At 38.4% G+C, this 18,006-nt stretch overlaps 1 protein-coding gene across 1 annotated transcript; it reads left to right on the forward strand.

The window, feature by feature from the left end:
- The first annotated feature begins 699 nt into the window (after positions 1-699).
- Positions 700-15,954, forward strand: TAF5 (TATA-box binding protein associated factor 5). The gene is made up of 11 exons (XM_083363758.1): positions 700-1,385; positions 3,656-3,890; positions 5,288-5,603; positions 7,258-7,421; positions 8,211-8,346; positions 9,326-9,446; positions 11,831-11,960; positions 12,087-12,251; positions 12,487-12,664; positions 14,429-14,606; positions 15,728-15,954. Exons 1-11 carry the CDS (start codon positions 821-823, stop codon positions 15,943-15,945), a joined length of 2,406 nt encoding a protein of 801 aa, XP_083219884.1. The 5' UTR covers positions 700-820; the 3' UTR covers positions 15,946-15,954.
- The last annotated feature ends 2,052 nt before the right edge of the window (positions 15,955-18,006 follow it).

The following is an 18,006-nucleotide window of genomic DNA, read 5'->3' on the forward strand; positions in this document are numbered from 1 at the left end:
GGCTATGGTCTTCCGAGTTGCAATGTATGGCAGTGAAAGTTGGACCATAAGAAAGGCTGAGCGCCAAAGAATTGAGGCCTTTGAACTCTGGTGTTGGAGAAGACTCTTGCGAGTCCCTTGGACTGCAAGGCGATCAAACCGGTCAGTTCTAGAGATCAACCTTGACTGCTCTTTAGAAGGCCAGATCCTGAAGCTAAAACTCAAATACTTTGGCCACCTAATGAGAAGGAAGGACTCCCTGGAGAAGAGCCTAATGCTGGGAAAGATTGAGGGCAAGAGAAGAAGGGGACGACAGAGAATGAGGTGGCTGGATGGAGTCACTGAAGCAGTACTGTAGGTGTGAGCTTAAATGGACTCCAGAAGATGGTAGAGGACAGGAAGGCCTGGAGGAACGTTGTCCATGGGGTCACGATGGGTCGGCCACGACTTCGCAGCTAACAACAAGATTTGATATACTAAACAACGTACCAAAGATACTATTCTTTCCAGTGTGTAAAGATGCCTTGATAAGTAATGGGGGTTGCTTGTATGTAAGCTGTAGGCAATTTTTCATTTCAAAAAAACTTTAAAAGGGAAAATGCGCATTTCAGAAAATGCGATTATCTAACCACACACATACAAGCTTCTGCGGGCGATTTTATCCAAGCTCTTGAATAGTGAAATAGCTCTTTTCCTTTGATTTCCATAAAGCGGAACTGTCGTAAAGCAATGGGAAGCCTCTTCCTTAGAGCCTTTCAAGGTCTCGCTGGGCGAGTATGCCCGGACTGTCGCAAAAACGCGGGAAAGCAAAAGGGGAGGTGAAGCCGTTGGGCGCGCTAACATGGCTGCTTTGCCGGAGGAGCCGACGGAGCCAGTACCGGTAAAGCCGGATCCTGATGCAGGAGCGCCGCCCGCTCCGCCCGCTCCTCTCTCCCAGTCTCCGATTTCGACGGCAGCAGCAGTTGCAACAACTGCCCCTCCTCCGTCTGCCTCCTCGGTCGCTGCCACCCTTCTCGCGGATGGGGAGCCGCTTGCGGGAGGAGTTGATGCGAAGAGCTCGGTGGCTTCCAGCCCTACGCCGGCAGCCTGTCAACTACCCGCCGACCGGCAGACTCTGCAGGCGGTGCTGCAGTTCTTGCGGCGCAGCAATCTGCGCGAATCGGAGGAGATCCTCCGTAGGGAAGCCCGTGGCCTCATCGACGACGTCTCGAGCGACCCGAATTCTTCAGCGCCCGGGGTCCCCGGAGCTCATGGAGGGGAAGGACAGGATCTCAATGTCGGGATCGTGGCTCCTGGAGCTGGGGACGTGCTAATCAATTCTATCACATTTGGCCAGACTGGAGCTACGATCTCTCCAGCCGCTATTACGACACCTCCTGCAGCGCCCTTGGGTCCTCCTGGCAAAGGTGAGGTATAAAACATTAATAGTAAGTGTTCATTCAGCCAGCTAATTACTTTTGCCCTGCACTCGTGACCAATTGATATAAAACGTATAGGAGTTCATTTCGGAAAACATCAGTTCAGCACTATCCTTCTAAATTTATTGAAGTTATAGTAATAAAACCACAGTAAATTTAGTGTGTTGGCAGGAATAGCCAATACCCCAGAAGACAAGCTCGGGATCCAAAAAGATCTTGACAGATTTGAACAACGGGCCCTATCCAACAACATGAAATTTAATGTGGAGGAAAACGAGGTTTTACACTTAGGCAGAAAAAACCAAAGGTACAAGTACAGATTAGGCTCCAAAACAGTAACTGTGAGAGAGACCTTGGAGTCCTAGTGGATGATCATTTAAATATGAGCCAGCAGTGTGCAGCAGCAGCCAAAAAAAGTTAATACAATCTTTGGTTGTATAAACATAGAATCAAATTCACATGAAGTATTAGTACTGCCTTAGTAAGCAATACTTAGTAAGGCCACACATGGAATACTGCATCCAGTTTTGGTCACCACATCACAAAAAAGATGTTGAGACCTTGGAAAAAGTGTAAAGAAGAGCAACTAAGATGATTAAAGGCCTAAGATGATTTAAGACAATTCCTTAAAATAGCTCTGCTTTTGGTGATATCACAGGGAATATAAAGGGAGTGGTCTTAGAAATGACTTCCAACCTTCTTTTCAACAGGTAATTACAATTTTATTGTCCCTCCACTCTCTTAAATGTTATACAAGTTCCTTCAGCCCCTCATTTAATTCCTATCTCTCTTAATCTTCAAATTCATGAATCATCAGTTCATTTCTTTTTCATTAAAAAGTCCATAAGGTAAAGGTTCCCCGCACATGCGTGCTAGTCGTTTCCAACTCTAGGGGCCAGTGCTCATCTCTATTTCAAAGCCGAAGAGCCAGCACTTGTCTGAGGACTTCTCCGTGGTCATGTGGCCAGCATGACTAGACGCCAAAGGCGCACGGAACACTGTTACCTTCCCACCGTAGTGGTCCCTATTTTTCTACTTGCATTTTTACCTGCTTTCGAATTGCTAGGTTGGCAGAAGCTGGGAAGAGTAACAGGCGCTCACTCTGTTACGCGGCACTCGGGATTCGACCCGCCAAACTGCCGACCATCTGATCGACAAGCTCAGCGTCCTAACCCACTGAGCCACCGCGTCCCTATAAAAAGTCCATATAAGGTTTCTAATTTTTCAGAAAAAAGTTTTTTCCCCAACCAGGGAGGTCAATTTTACCATTTCTGCAAATTCTGACATTTTTACAATGTATTTCTCCACATGAAAATTTCATTATTCTTCCATTGTTGTACATACAGTAATTTTGCTGCAGTTGCGATATATAAAAATCAGTCTACTATACCTCTTTTCTAATTCATTGTCCATAAATCTCAGATAAATTTGAGTTCTGGTTTCTTCATATTAATCTTTAAAATCTTATGAATTTGTATCCAAAATTCCTTAACTTTCTTAACTTTTTTTCATTTTCTTTTTTGTATTTTTAATTTTTTTTCCTTTTGATTTATCTTTTGTTGTATGTAAATATATGTGAATTTTAAAAAGTGTGTGGGGGGTCTTAGAGGGAGAATGGGAGAGTTAGCTACATTCTACGATGCTGCCAAATTGCTTCTCCCATACAGAATGCATTAGGGAAAATTAAGTTTTCAAAAAATTATTCTACAGAGAGGCCAAAACCTGATACCCTTTACATATTTTGGAAACATTCTGTTGGATTGGAAAGAAGGAGAAAGCTCTTGCTGAAATGGAAGTTTAACAGCATTGCACTAGTATTTTCTTTCTTTGATCATCTCATGCTACAAATAGATCTTAGTCAGTCCTCAGAGTTTCCCTTCATTCTATATATTTGATTTTATTGTACTTAATTTGTAATTTTGGGTGGGGCAGGCAATTTGTAAACAATTTGTAAACAATTTGTAACTTTGAAAGGGTGGAATTTAAAAAGAAAATATGCATTTGGAAACCAAATCTATATTTATAGGGAAATTGCTAATGCAGCTGTTCTTAATAGAAACATTTAGTTGATAAATTTGGGTCAAAACATTCTTGCTAGCCATCAGTTGAATGTAGCTAGTTAACATATTTCATAGTCAATATGTGCTGGATTTGAAGTAAAATGGAAGATTTTGTTTCAAGGAATTCAGACGGTTTAGGATTGAAATAACGAATTGGAAAAGAATGCAGACATTAATTTTCCTATATTAATTTTCTAGCCGGAGTTCTTGTAGAAGATCAGCCAGATGTGAGTGCAGTGCTATCTGCTTATAATCAACAGGGAGATCCAGCACTTTATGAAGAATATTACAGTGGATTGAAACACTTCATTGAACGTGCTCTGGATTGTCATCGAGCTGAATTATCACAACTTTTTTATCCTCTGTTTGTACACATGTACTTGGAACTAGTCTACAATGGACATGAAAATGAAGCAAAATCATTCTTTGAAAAGTAATAATTTTGTTGATTTAATATCCATGGATATTCACTAATAAGCAATAGAAAATACATTTGAAACATTTTGAAAATATAAAAACCTTGCCAGTTATCCCTCTTGGCAGAGAAAGATTAATAGACATTCTTTTGAAGGTGGTTGATTGGGTTTAGTAAGTGGATATGATTTCTTCAGGGTTAGGGTTGATGCAAAATAAAGAGATTCCCAGTTACTTGGTTACTTACTATCTATAAATTATTTTTTTCAGGGAGTTTTGGTTTCATGTATTTATTTATTTTTTATTTTAATTCCATTTATATCCCGCCCTTCTCCGAAGAATATACATAAAATATAATGCTTGCCTTTGCTTGTAGCTATGTATATGTCAAAGAAATTTAATTCTGAGGTGCTTAGAATCTAGTTAAGGTATATTTTGTCTATGTAAATTTTTACTGCTTGCCTGAATCTTTGAATAATGTTATTCCTTTTCGGTAAAAGGAGGGTTTCTTCTCTGAAATGCTAAAACTATTGTTTTCTGTGATCCAATTCTTTAGCAACTCTGGACAATATATGTACATATATATTATTTATATATTTATATATATTTACATATATATATATGTATAAAATACAAACATTGAAGCAACTATAACTAAAAGGGCTCTACAATCAGCTTATCACCAAGGAACAACTAGGTCTTTAGTAATTTCCTAGACATCTTAAGGGTGGGAGCTGCACAAATCTCTGGCAGGAATAATACTTCAGAAGACAACAAAATAGGTCCAGTTCTGGGTCCTGTAAGATGACAATGTTTTTTGACCGGACACAAAGAATACCGACCTCCTTAATTGTACTAGGTAGGCAGGAGGTTGATGGTTGCTCAGCCAAGCCCCATACCATGAAAAGTTGTAAAGGTGATAAACAGGATCCTTGAATTGCAGAAGGCAACTGGTAACCAGTGCAGTTCTTGAAGCATCAAGGTCATGTGCACATAACATGATGCTTTATCATTTCCCATACTGCTGCCTTCTTGACCAGCTGTAAGTTCTGGATGGTCACGAACAGCATTTCTCCCTTTGATTTTCAAAGAATAGAGCTGGGGTAAGGGAAAATAATTGCCCATGATTTGGTTGGAAAAATATTACATATGTCTGGATGTGTTCTAGATGTATTGCATAGGAACTTTGGTATTGTCAGTTGTTACCCATTTTGGTTACATATACAGCTGCAAACGGGATTATCAGTTATTTTCCATTCCATTTTCCATACATCTCAGTTATATTTCTGTGCCATAGTTTTTATACAACTAATTGTGATACAACTTTACAACTGTTTCAAGATCTCCCAATTACTTCAGTTAATTAATATGATGATTAAGTCCCTACTTATCTCTAATATATCACTAATCTCCCAGGTTTCACGGGGATCAAGAATGTTATTACCAAGATGACTTGCGTGTATTATCAAGTTTAACCAAAAAAGAGCATATGAGGGGCAATGAGACTATGCTGGATTTCCGAACAAGCAAGTTTGTGTTGCGTATTTCCCGTGACTCTTACCAGCTTCTGAAGAGACATCTTCAGGAAAAACAGAACAATCAGATCTGGAACATTGTTCAAGAACACCTTTATATTGATATTTTTGATGGAATGCCTCGTAGTAAACAACAGATTGATGCTATGGTGGGAAGTTTAGCTGGAGAAGCAAAACGAGAAGCAAATAAAGCAAAGGTATGACATGAAATAAATCATGGACAGTATTGTACAGGGATAAAAAATGTGAAAATTACACTTATGGCCGCAGTTGGTATAGTGGGTTGCTTGAAATACTGTACATTATTATGCTCCAATTAACCAGAATTTACTGTTTTGCTCAAATTGAAAAATAATTATTGAGAACAAACCAGCTTCAAAACAATATGTTTAAGTTACTATCGAGTTTTGGTCCATAAGAAACAAGCTAACAGCTCATTTCCTTTTTTAAATTTGGCTTATATGAACAAGGAAGTAAAACTTTTTCTATTTCATCTCTTAAGGTTAAGCTTAAAGCCAGCTGGGTACCTTGAGTCAGTCACACTCTCTTACCCCAACTCACATCACTGGATTGTTATTGTGGGGAAAATAGGAGGAGGAAGTTGTGTTGGGTATGTTTGTTGTCTTGAGTTGTTTGCAAAAATAATAAAGGCAGGATGAAAACAAATAATTTCTCGACCCATCATGGTAGTAGGGGAGGTATAGATTAATGAAATATTGAATCAGTTGATAGCAGATGCTTTTGAACGTAAAGAAAAGGCTGCAAGTTATTCACACCATACATAAAGCAGGAAGTGAGCAGAGAGAGAGTTATTTAATCAAATTTGTGTAGCTGCCCATCTCACAAAAAAATGACTTTGGGTGGCACACAGCGATTGAATAAAACAACTGTAAAAACAACCGGAAAAAATTAATACAAGTAGTCCTTGACTTACAACAGTTCATTTAGTGACTGAAGTTTCAATAGCACTGAAAAAAGTGACTTAATGACTGTTTTTTCACATGACCGTTATAGCATCCCCATGGTCACATGATCAAAATTCAAACGCTTGGCAACTGATTCATATTTATGATGGTTGCAGTGTTCCGGAGTCATGTGATTACCTTTTGTGACCTTCTGACAGGCAGAGTCAATGGGGAAGCCAGATTCACTTAGCGACTCTGTTACTAATTTAACAATTGCAGTGATTCACTTAACTGTGGCAAGAAAGGTCATAAAAGTGGGGCAGAACTCACTTAACAAATGTCTGGCTTAGGAAAAGAAACTTTGAGCTCAGTTGTGCTTGTAAGTTGAGGACTACCTGTATAAATATTCACATTAAAAGATTAGTATTATAAAAACAATTATATAAATCCTAGGCAAAGAGAGGATAAGGATGGCTACCTGAGCAGGTAAGCAAGTCTCTGGTTCCCTGGAAACCCCAGGCCTGATAACAACCAGTTGCCTTACTTGCACTGAAATAAGACCAGAAGCTTCAAAAAACAGCACTATGTGTAAAAATGCTTTACTAGGTCCCCTTAATCTAGCAGTTATCTAGATAACCCTTCCCCAACTCCTAATTCTGATATGTCAGCATATCTGGAGGGCAAGAGATTAGAGACAGAATTATGGTTAGATCAGTGTAATTTCCTTTCAGTATTCACAAGGTGTTTGAGATTCTTACCTTTTTTGGGGATATGTCAGGAAAGAGGTGCTGTTTAAAGAAATAGACACTAAAAATACTTTTGGTATGTTTTAGGTTCTTGGTTTATCCTTAAACAAGAACTTCGGATTCTGATTTGTGATTAGAAATTGTGTTTATGTGGTGCCTTCCTATTGGCTGATTGGTGTGTTGATCCTTTTGACTTACAGGTATTTTTTGGCTTATTAAAAGAACCAGAAATTGAGTTACCTTTGGATGATGAAGATGAAGAGGGAGAGAATGAAGAGGGCAAGCCAAAAAAGAAGAAGCCAAAAAAAGATAATATGGGATCAAAAAGTAAAAAGCAGGATCCAAATGCTCCTCCTCAGAATAGGTAATGTTGAAACATAGAACAACTTCCATTTATATTGCTCAGGTGCAGTTCTTACTTAAATGTGACATTTCAAAGTAATAGGCAACTCTTTCTTGCTTAAATGTTCCTCCATTTTCACCCCCGTGTAAAGCAGGGGTGTCAAACTGCCGGCAAGCAGGCCAGATGCATCATAGCAAAATTTTATTTTATTTATTTATTTTTTTTTATTTTAATTCCATTTATATCCCGCCCTTCTCCGAAGACTCAGGGCAGTTTACAAGCTTAGCAGTAGCCTTCATTCTATGTATATGCCTGCTTATTAGGGCTTTCACACACACCCCAAGCGGCATTATTACAAAGTCAGCTTAATTGCCCCCAACAATCTGGGTCCTCATTTTACCTACCTCGGAAGGATGGAAGGCTGAGTCAACCTTGAGCCTGGTGGGACGCGAACCTGCACTAATTGCAGGCAGCTGGTGTTACTTAAGGAGGCATTAGCCCACTGCTCCACCAAGGCTCTTGTGGTCCACTTCATTGCCGGCAATGGCAAAAAAGTTGCGATACGTTGCAACACTTCATGTGACGTTGTGAGTTTGACACCTCTAGTGTAAAGAGGTATTCATGTGGGGAGGGAATAGAGAAAAACTATAAATTACGTGAATCACCATATAGTTTATACTAGGGTGCAGATAAAAGTTTACTAGTCTTCAAGTGGACAGTGAGGAAGTCCTGATAATTTGCTTGAGGATAAGCATCTGCTCAATGAGGTTGAAAATGTTTATCTGTATTTTGAAACTGTTCTTTATGCAGAATTCCTCTTCCTGAGCTAAAGGATTCTGATAAGCTGGATAAAATAATGAATATGAAGGAAGCTACTAAACGTGTTCGGCTTGGTCCAGATTGTTTGCCTTCTATTTGCTTCTACACATTTCTTAATGCATACCAGGTTAGTGTACTGGATTGAAAGTGGATCAGATCACAATATAGCCTTGATGAAGGCTTGTATTAGTGATTGATGAAGGCTTGTATTAGTGATATTAGTGATTGGAGAGGGAAATCAAAAGACGTAGAAATTATTGAAGGAACACTATTTTTTTCAGTCTCCCAAATAAAGAATGTTAAATTTCAAAAAGTTCAAACTTTCTTTGTGGACTAGTTCAATCTAATATGAAGATAAAGGTTATTGTTATAATCTTTGCTCCGTTATTGTTATAATCTTTGCTCCGTTATTTCTGGGGACAGTTAACAGAGTGAGAAAGTAGCACAAGCTTCTCCCATCATATAATATGGGCCAAAAGTCCATGCCTTTTTTGTGTTGTAATCCAGGTGGCCCCATTTGTATTTTATCCTGGGAAGCCACCACCCCACCCCCACCCTGCAATACTTTTGAAAACACATAAATAGGGCTTCAGCAATAGGTGTGTATCTGGATGTACTGTTTCTTCACTTTGCCCCCAGTAATAAACAGCTACATACTTGTACTGTCAAACTCTCTTCTCACTTTGAAGCCACTTAGACAAAAATGAAGCTGATAATTTTTGCCTTATTCACTTCTTAACTTTTTAATGTAACTCTTTTCTCTGTTATTGTTATGAATAACTCAAAGAGGGCAAACATGCCTATTATTCCTTCCTCCTCCTATTTTCCCCACAATTACTCTGTCAGGTGGGATGGGCTAAGAGAGAGTGACTGATTGTTACCCCAATCGATACTGTATTGTTGGCTTTATTGTTGGTATAGTTAGCAGGGGTGTCAAACTGTCAGCCCACGGGCCGGATGCATCATGCTGAAACCACGCCCACCCTATTGCCAGCAATGGAAAAAAAGTCGCGACACGTCACATGACATTGCAAGTTTGACACCCCTGGTATAGTGCTTCAACTTTTTATTTACAATAAAACTTTAATTGTGGTTTATGTAAACAGGGTCTTACAGCTGTGGATGTTACAGATGACTCTAGCATGATCGTTGGAGGCTTTGCTGATTCCACCGTCAGGGTATGGTCTGTGACACCCAAAAAGCTTCGCAGTGTAAAATTAGCCACAGGTAATAAAAATTAACTCTCATTTTAATTTTCATAATAACTGTTCTGAGAGAGGTTTCTCATGAAGTTGTTCTGTTAGAATAGCAGTATTAAACTGAAGAGACAAATACTAAAATAATGGCCAAATTAGTTTCTTTGCAATTTAAGTATTCACATTTCTTTAATTGCTTAACAATACTTTAATGTTACTTAAGACCTTCGGATTAATACCTTTGCAAAATGTATTTTTGTATAAATATATACGTCAAAAAAACCTGAACAGTACCGTATTTAGTGAACCAATTATTACATTTTTGGAACTTCAGACATGCATCCTGTGTACAGATGCAGTCTTGTACAGGTAGTCCTTGACTTGCAACCATTTGTTCAGACTGTTCAAAATTACAGTGGCATTGAACAAAGGGAATTATGCTTCTGCCCAAAGTTACAGCTGCTGTAATGCCCCTGTGATCATGTGAACAAAATTTAGGCACTTGGCAAGCTACCTGCCCTTATGACTGACTGATGGGAAGCTGCAGCGCACACACACTCCCAGCCTACCTCCCCACCCCGCTGTGTCCCTGCCAGCCTTGGGCCTGCTTCCCGTACCCTTGGATCTCACACACTCCTCCCCACCCCTATCACCATTTGATCACTTATTTTTTCAGTACTGTTGATCTCCTGGAAGCAACAGCTGTGTGTGTGGTCTTACACAGTGGAGGCTGAATGGCTCCATCCTGCATGGAAATGGGTGCCATTTCATTGGGGCCACTCCCAAAATGCAGACCACATTGGGGAAGGACAGCAGGTGACTGTACCCCTCAGCCTTCCTATATAGTGGAGGCCATGTGGCACTATCCTGAAAGCAGGTGCCATGTGGGGTATGAATTGTGGCCGCTCCAAATGGTACCTGCTTCTGGGACAGAGCTATGCAACCTCCACTGTGTAGGAAGGTGAAGTGGCTTCTTCCAGAAGGAGATCTACATTACTGAAAAGGTTTAAGTGACCGAATGGTGACAGGGGATGGGGAAGAAGGTGTGGGACCAAGCAGGATGGGAAATAGGCCCAAAGCCCGTAAGGACTCAGTGGGAAGGAAAAACAGGCCCAGGTCTGTGAGTATCCACTGGAGTGTGGAAGCAGACCCAAGGCGTGCAGGGACCTTGGAGCATGGGGTGTTCGGGGGTGGAGGAGGCCTGGGGCAGGCTATGTTTGAGCTGTGGAAGTGCTGCAGTAAGGGCCTGGGCCTCCTCCGCTTGAGGCATCCAGTGCTCCATTTAATGACCTTTGCAGTTGCTTAACTACATTGGGAGAACAGGGATGGAAGTCATTAATTGAGGTGATCATATGGGCTCCTCGTTTAATTACCATCATGACTTGCAGCTCATAATAAGTTGTAATATTGTGTATAGATGTACAAAAACAGCCAGTTTGGTGTACTGCTTAGGACATCAGGTTAGAAACCAAGAGGTCATTAAGTTCTAGTCCTGCCTTAGGCATAAAACCTGCTGAGTGACTTTGGGCCACTTACTTTGTTCCAGCACTAGGAAAGAGGCAATGACAAACCAGTTCTGAAATCTAGCCAAGAATACTTCAGGAACCTGTCAGTCAACATGAGGACCAAGGAAGGGGAAAAGTGCAAAACTGACTGATTTTATACCGGAAGATTTGGGAATGTTTCATTCTTCCAACCATTTCAAATTTCCTTCAGAACTATGATATTCTGTGGGTAGTTTCCTGATTTCTGGAAGCAAGTACAGTAGACATGATTTGGAATATATTTATGCATTTATTTTATTTTAAAAGACTTATATAGCTACTCATAATTGTAACAACAATCCTGGGCAACAGACAAAACAAAAGCCTATCTCGGGGATGATATGGACTTGAAATAGGCTTGTTTAATCTGGAACATCATTTTGGGACATACTGAACTCCTTCAGTGGAGTTTCTTCCATAAGCCAGATCTTGAAATTCATGCTGTGTTTGTCACAGTCTTTGGGAATAATAGAATGTTCCCAAATTATCAGGAAAAGTCAATCCCTGAATCATTGAGATTTGCACCTCACTGATAATGTATTTTTTTCAAAAAGAAAAGAACATATTCAGGAAGAATATAGAGATAGGAAATTCAGATGGTTGGGAGGATAGAATAAAAGAAAATATTGAAAGTGCAGGCCTATTAGCCTATCAAATAGGTCACCCAAGTTATTCTATATATGCATCTGCAGTTTAACTGAGGACCTTTTAGATTAAAAGAGTTAATATTTCACACATTGAATTGCTCTATTTGTGGCATGTTTTAATCTATTGTCTTTTGATAGGAACTAAGAAGTACACTTACTAAAACAAGTACTATTACCGTAGTTGATTATACTGAATATGAAATTTAGGGTTTTTTTTCTTTCAGATCTCAGTGTCATAGATAAAGAATCTGATGATGTTTTAGAAAGAATCATGGATGAAAAAACAGCAAGTGAACTGAAGATTTTATATGGTCATAGTGGCCCTGTCTATGGTGCTAGCTTTAGTCCTGATAGGTAAGATAATAGTTCCTTCACTGAGTGTGTGAGAACTTTTGACTTACAGGTATTTTTTTGGCTAGATGTATCTTGTGATAAACTTTTAGGATTAAGATTTTTTTTCCTTTTTGCTTGTTTTGTCAGGAACTATTTGCTGTCATCTTCAGAGGATGGCACTATCAGATTGTGGAGTCTTCTAACTTTTTCTTGTTTGGTGGGATACAAAGGACATAATTATCCTGTATGGGACACACAGTTCTCTCCGTATGGATATTACTTTGTATCTTGTGGCCACGACAGAGTGTCTCGGTAAGAATTAGCACGGGTTTCTCATCCAGATAGTCTCAGAATTGTTTATTTTGAGCTAAGGAAACCTTTTATATTAGTTGCTGCTATAACATATGTCTTATACTACATAATTATATGGCCATTGATTAAAAATAGTTCTGTTTATATTTATATAGAGGCACAAAAAGGGCAATATTTCATTTTTAATGCAATCTATTTTTTTCTCTTACAAAATCTTCTCTCTGTTGGATTAAAGTTTGTGGGCTACAGATCACTATCAGCCTTTGCGGATCTTTGCTGGTCATTTGGCAGATGTCACATGTACACGTTTTCACCCAAACTCCAACTACATAGCCACAGGCTCAGCAGACAGAACTGTGAGGCTTTGGGATGTACTTAATGGAAACTGTGTAAGAATCTTCACAGGACATAAGGTAAATGACTATCAAACCTGTATGGAAATAATTTGATTTTACTGCTAATCTAATATATAGATATACTTCCCATTCACTACATATTCTGGAAGTCTCTTTAGCATCTGATTCTGTTTTTATGGAGCTAGTCTCAATTTTTATTTATGTGGTTTTCTCTGGATATTTCTTTGAAATAGTATATTCTTAAACACTGTAAGTTGTCTAGAGGTTTTTTAAGACTCAGGTGGCCACAAAAATCAGATAGATAGATAGACAAGACAGACTGACTGACTGATATCAAATTATAACTTTTAAATGCAAATTTTAGGGGAAACCTGATTGTGGCTTCACAAGTAAGCCACAATTTACACTTATAAGAATCTTTAACTTTACCCAGTAGCCCTCATCAAATATATTCAGCTAGAACTTTTCACTTAAAAATTAGTCAAACAGAATTTTTTTTGTCATAATAAAACAGGTTCATATATTTTACCAACCATGGTTTACTGAGGATTACACCTGACCCTTATTTTAAAAACCATATTGGCTTGATTAGTGCATCGTGCTAAGCCCAAACCAAGGCACTTTATAGTTTACTGTGTGTATGTGTACCAAGCTAGCAAAACTTTCTTCTGGCAAGTCTGAGAACAAATACAATGAGAATTCTACCTATTAGGGAACTTCCTGGTGAAATGTTAAACATTTCTAGTAAGAGAGAATCTGTGGCACCTTGCCCCAATTCTAAAACGGGAGGCCTTAGCATTAAGTAACTCATGACTATTACACATAGGTCCTTGACCTACGACCACAATTGAGCCCAAAATTTCTGCTGTTAAATGAGACATTTGTAAAGTGAGTTTTGCCCCATTTTATGTCCTTTCTTGCCACAGTTAGTGAATCATTGTAGTTAAGTTAGTAACATGGTTGTTAAGTGAATCTGGGTTCCTCATTGATTTTGCTTATCAGAAAGTCACAAAGCATATCATGACCCAAAAATATGGGTCATAAATGAATCAGATGCCAAGCATCTGAATTTTGATCAGGTGACTATGGGGAGGCCCCAACAGTCATAACTGAAAAATGATCATAAGTCACTTTTTTCAGTGCCATTTAAGTTTGAGTGGTCACTAAATGTAAGTCAAGGATTGCTTGTGCTTTGAAGATGGACTACTACAATGCATCTGTACTGGAGACTGGCCTTGAAAACTACTTACAAACTTTTAAGTAATGTGAAATATGGCAGCTATATGCTGGTGAGAAAGCCATAACAGCAGTGATATATCAGTTGCCAGTTTGTTTTCAGGAACAGGGTAAAGTGCTACTTATAATGTCATGCAGGTTTACATTGCTTATGACTAGTCTTTCTAGAAGCCAAATCAAGAGATGTGGGAAACTACCTTCTGCCCCTAAGAGATATTTTCTCTAGTGGGAGAGAAAATCACATAGAGCTTGTATTATGAGTAATTACTGTTTATGATTAAAAAACTATAATCGAACATCCTTTCTGGTCATATATTCATTATTTGGATTCTGGGTTGAGGTAGATAATGAGGAAATAGAACATTAAGTGTACTTGACCCAGTTAGTTCTGGACTCTCCTGGAGATTGGAAAGCGTTATCAGATGGACAATCCGTCACAACTGATTTTGTTCCAACAACTGGAATTTTTCATCTACAAACACCATATAACTGAATGGGAATGATTAGCAGATTTAAACACTAAGCATGTTTAAATGTGAACATTTATAAATTATTTTCAGCCTGTTTTGTTTGTTTACTGTTTAGGGACCAGTTCATTCATTGGCATTTTCTCCTAATGGACGATTCTTGGCAAGTGGAGCAACTGATGGAAGAGTGCTTCTGTGGGATATTGGCCATGGTTTAATGGTAGGAGAGCTAAAAGGACACTCAGACACAATTTATGCACTCAAATTCAGTAGAGACGGAGAGATCTTAGCTTCAGGTATGATTAAAACAATTTATTAGAAAACTAATGGTATCAGCACTATCTCATTTCTAAAGATGAAAAGTAACTGCAGAAATAGTTGCATTAGTATTAAAAAATGGTCCCATCCACCCATGACATCCTGACAGTGTTATATAGCTTGAGGCTTTGGAAATGAACATTTGTACAATTTTGAAATCAGTTTTGTTAGGATTGTCTTTGCAGTTTTCATATTTACAGATTACAGAGTCTTCTTGAAATAAAGTTGTAATCTATAGTATATTCCTTTAAATTCATTTCAAACATTTTTCTGTCAACATTACTGGGAAGATATTTTTAGAAAACCATGAAGACGCGACTTCTACTATTACTAGAACAGTAGGTTTGCTTGAGCATTTATCATAACTTCAACTATATTCCATTTTAAAAAATGGATGTGTTACCTCCCAAACATGACAGCTCATATGAATTCTTTCTAAATTCCTGGTATATTAAGCACTTAGTTTAGTTGAATATACAGTCTAATATCAGACTGTAGAAATTAGATAAAATACAACAAACAATAAAAAGTGAGGAATATAAAGCACATAAGCTCCATTTACATCAAACTATATTTGACTCAAGAGTACTAAGTGTGATACAAAAGATGGCATAGAAAGCTTAGTGAAACAGTCTTGATAGCTTCATCCAAGCATGAACAGAGATGCCTCAAATATCTGGCATTATTTTTGAACCTCCCTTCCAACCCCTTTGAGAATAAGGTGTTAAATCTCTTCGAGGCATAAACACTTTTCTGTATGACAGATGAGGCTGGAAAAATCATTAGGAATGGCAGGTGTACTACAGAAGTCCCCATAACAATATTTGAAAGTTTGGATATGTTCATTCTTCAGGGCCAAGTGAAAAACACTTCCAACCTTCAACATACATTTTTCTGGTCCAGGGATTAACAGGGATGTTCAGTACTGTTTTCTGAAACCTTATTTTTACATTTACCGTGATAAATGGTTGTTTTCCCAGGAAATAATAAACTGTGTTTGGCAAATTGACTATAGTGAGGTGTTTATAGAATCCATGGATGCCACGAACTGATAATTGCAATTCCTATTTTTGATAATTTTTCATATATTTTTTCCAAGGTTCAATGGACAACACAGTTAAACTTTGGGATGCTGTGAAAGCTTTTGAGGACTTGGAGACAGATGATTTTACAACAGCCACTGGACACATAAACCTTCCTGAAAGTTCACAGGACTTGCTGCTGGGCACATATATGACCAAATCAACACCAGTTATACACCTCCACTTTACTCGAAGAAATTTACTTCTTGCTGCTGGGGCTTATAGTCCTCAGTAAAACAGAAAAGTAGATGGCTTGATTATGCAAGTCTTGTAAAGTATGTTTAGATCTTCACATTCCTGAATATTACCATTAATATATTGTATAAATGAACTGAAATTCTACTAAGTAAAAGGGTACTAAGTAAAGCAGGACAGAAAGAAAACAATGGCATTTCTGCTTTTTTTCTAACCATTGCCAAGATACTGTAAATAGACAGCTAGTTTGGGTACCAGTTAATCCTTTTTTCCCTTTCTCAATAGTCTTTGGGACACCTTTCCCAATATTAGTATAGGTTTAACTGTATAAATATTGTGTCTATAAAATTGTTCAAAAAAGTTGGGGGAGTAGAATGTATAGAACAGCGTACTGTATTTATGTAGCAAGGAAACCAGAATTATTATTTAAATTAAGTCTCCAGAGCTTTAAAAATCACATATAACTATGTATCTATTGGGAATTACTAAAATAGCTAGTATTTCAGAAGATTGACTTCATAAATGTTACTTAAGACTTTTAAGAGACACTGGCTTCTCTAAGAATTCTAAATATTGTTCTATTGAAGTAAAAACTATTGTCCCAGAAATATGATTATTCAAGTAGGAATAATGGCCTTAAACTTTTCCATAATAATAAATCTTGACTTACCCCCTTCATTGAAATAAATCAGGTATATATTGAGTGTTGGAATCAAGTAGCATGGAACCAGTATACATTTTTTAAAAAATAATTATGATTTTGTATTTTATACAGTTTTGTATCTTTATAATAAAAATTCTGTAAAAATACTTCCATTTGAGTGTTATCTTTACATGTTCTTTAAGAAGCAACCTTATATTACTGTAGCATACCTTAATGCAATGCTAAGACTTCAGGTAGTCCTCAATGACAATTGGGGCCAGAATTTCTGTTGCTAAGCAATGCAATCATAAAATGTGATGTCACATGGCCGCATCGTTTAATGATAGCAATCCTGGCAGTTCCTATTGCCATTAAATGGAAATCACATTACCGTAAGTGAGACCATTCTAGGAGCGTGACTTGCAACTTCTTGCCAGCTTCCCACAAGCAAAATCAATGGGGAAGTCTTGGGCAGCTTGCAAACAAGCTGGAAAAGTACTAAGGCATGAGAGGGAGGTGCTGTGATTTGCACAGGATGCTGAAGTAGTGCAACTGGTTGCGGGTTGGGGGTGTGCTGTGATGCAAGTGTGCATTACAGTGTATGGAAACCCTAGTTATCTTGTGTTCTGTAACAGGGATGGCTTGGGAGAAAAAGTGAGAGCAACTTGCAACCTTCCCTGCTGGCTTCCTCATTGACTCTGCTAATGGGAAGCTGGCAAGGAACCTTACCAAGGATCACATGACCATAAGATGTTGCAACTATGCGAGCTTGCCAAATAACTGGCTTGTGATCATGTGACAATGGGTGGTACAGTGGCCAGAACTTTGAGAACAAGTGCTAAGTACTTTGCAGCACTATCTGTCAACGCTGCTAACATCGGATGTTCTTGCTTTGACAACATAGGGAGATGCAGCCTTTTGATTTCTATGCTCTTAGAATTAGATGATACTGGGGAAGGAGAAATGTGATGGGAGTTAATGAGACATAACAATTCTGGGGCTTTTGAAATAAGAGATAAGAAATGGCCGGGTTGGAAACAGGAGGGAAAGCTTGCATTTCAAACTAATTGGAGAATGTGATTTATGACTGCTAATTAGGGGAGGGTATTGTGCTTTGATACTATGTGTTTAGGGGAGGGGAATTCAGATTTTGGCTTCAACCATGTATGTGCCGAAGCTATGTTTTTCTATTAAAGATTTTTTAAGGTAAACAATGCCTTGAAGTTCTTTGAAGAGTTTCATTTGTTGGAACCATGACACTTATCACAGCTTCAGTTGCTGAACAGTGGTCCTTAACTGAGGACTACCTGTACATAGTTACAAGTTCAAAGAAATTATGATGCAGTGAATAGTGAAATAATTCTCAGATAATGTAATTTGTGGTAAAAATGTGCTTACATTTCTGAGATTGTATGATGCTAGCACTTAGCACTGGACTGAAACAAAAATTGTGTTTCA

The sequence above is a fragment of the Vipera ursinii genome (genome assembly GCF_947247035.1).
Source record: "Vipera ursinii genome assembly, chromosome: 5".
Lineage (NCBI taxonomy): Eukaryota > Metazoa > Chordata > Lepidosauria > Squamata > Viperidae > Vipera > Vipera ursinii.